This window comes from Tupaia chinensis, unplaced genomic scaffold (assembly GCF_000334495.1).
Source record: "Tupaia chinensis unplaced genomic scaffold, TupChi_1.0 Scaffold000511_1, whole genome shotgun sequence".
In the NCBI taxonomy this organism is placed as follows: Eukaryota; Metazoa; Chordata; class Mammalia; order Scandentia; family Tupaiidae; genus Tupaia; species Tupaia belangeri.
Window position 1 is genome coordinate 987 of NW_006160024.1, and position 1,621 is coordinate 2,607.

Here is a 1,621-nt window from a genome sequence, read left to right on the forward strand (position 1 = left end):
CACGAGTAATCTGCGTGTGACTATTGCATCTGATTTGAGACTCGATTCCATATTGCTGACCTAAAGATTATTAAATTGTTAACTTTTAGTATCTTGTGATTAAACACAGAAAGTAAAACTTTTTACTTTCACTCCAAACTTTTTGTAAAATTGGGCCTCATATCTAAAGTGTTTCAGAGAATTATTTAATAAATGTGATCTGTTTTTTTTTGAAAAGGTTCCAATTCTTTATCCATCTTTCCGTAATAAAAATAGTTTCCTCCAAAAAATAAAAAACAAAAAACGTTTGAACACAGAGCATTCAAGGATAGTAAGGAATTGCTGTTCTTTTTTTAAGTTTGTTAGTGAGATTGTAGTTAATTATTTTTAAAATATGTTCTTATCTTTTAGAAGTATGTTCTAAATTTTATGTAGTTGGGAATTTTTTATGCTAAAAATATTTTTCAAAAGGTATTTTTGAAATCTCTGACAATATATACATTTCCACAAGCGTTAAGAAAACTTTTTCCTTCTTTCAGGCAAAAAACAGAGCCATTCACTACCTGCATTACATAGAACGCTATGAAGACCACACAAGTGAGTGCTGTTTTGCTTCTCAGGTACACAGCGTTGCACTGGTTCACGTGTGGGTGGCGGTGTAGCCCTGGGCGTCTTTGTGTTTTATTACTATATTCTCACACGTATGTAAAATGTTTGCCATTTATCTCTCATCAGCATGTGCTAGCTACTTAGTGTAGTATGTAGTTTTGTGATATTTGCAGGGCCATTAAAGACACACACCTAATTATTCTTGTGTTTATTTATTTATTTTTTGGAGAGGTTTTCGCTATAGGGCGCGTACGCTCGCCAGACAGACAGAGAGAGACAGAGAGACAGAAAGCGAGAAATCACCCCCCGGGGGGGATGGTCACGCCGCAATCCCTTCTCCTCCATTCTCCTCTCGGGATCTTGGGCACGCACGCACATGCGCCCGGCGTGAGTTTTAAGCCACCGGGTACAGGACGTGAACCGCGGTCGACTATGTGGGAGTCCAGCGACATAGCCATTACGCTAACTGTTGTGTTTGTTTTTACTCACCAGTATTCCATGATATTTCTCTAAGATTTAAAAGGACACATATCAGGATGAAGAAACAACCCAGAGGTAACTAAAAATCTCTTCCCATTGGTTGAAATAAAGTAGAGAAGTTTTTTTTTTTTGAGCTTTTTGCTGTAGGGCGGGTGCACTCGCCAGAAAGATAGAGAGAGACAGAGAGACAGCGAGAAATCACCCCCAGGGGGGATGGCCACGCTACAATCCCTTCTCTTCCATTCTCCTCTCGGGATCTTGGGCACGCACACATACGTGCCTGGCATTAGTTTAAGCCACTGGGACTTGAACCACGGTTGGCTACATGGGAGTCCAGCGACATAGACATCACTCCAACTGCTGGTCCCAAAGTAGAGAAGTTTTAACAATTCCATCCTCTTCTCCATTTTGCTCATGTTGATTAAACTCATCTTGGATACTCCAAAAGGGGAGGGTATGAGTTGACTTCGGAAGGATGGAGCTCTTGAGGATATAAAAGATGGCCCCACAGGCTCCCATGAGCACTTCTAGGTGGGACGAACACATCGTCAGC

The 1,621-nt window shown here is 40.7% G+C and overlaps 1 protein-coding gene across 1 annotated transcript in view; it reads left to right on the plus strand.

Moving 5' to 3' along the window:
• Positions 1 to 518: 518 nt before the first annotated feature.
• LOC102483414 (28S ribosomal protein S5, mitochondrial) overlaps positions 519 to 1,621 on the plus strand; it is a gene marked incomplete at its 5' end in the record, with an annotated part of 7,197 nt that continues 6,094 nt past the window's right edge. The window contains 2 exon segments of the mRNA XM_006156673.3: positions 519 to 576; positions 1,081 to 1,143. Coding sequence (XP_006156735.3) covers positions 519 to 576; positions 1,081 to 1,143 — 121 coding nt within the window.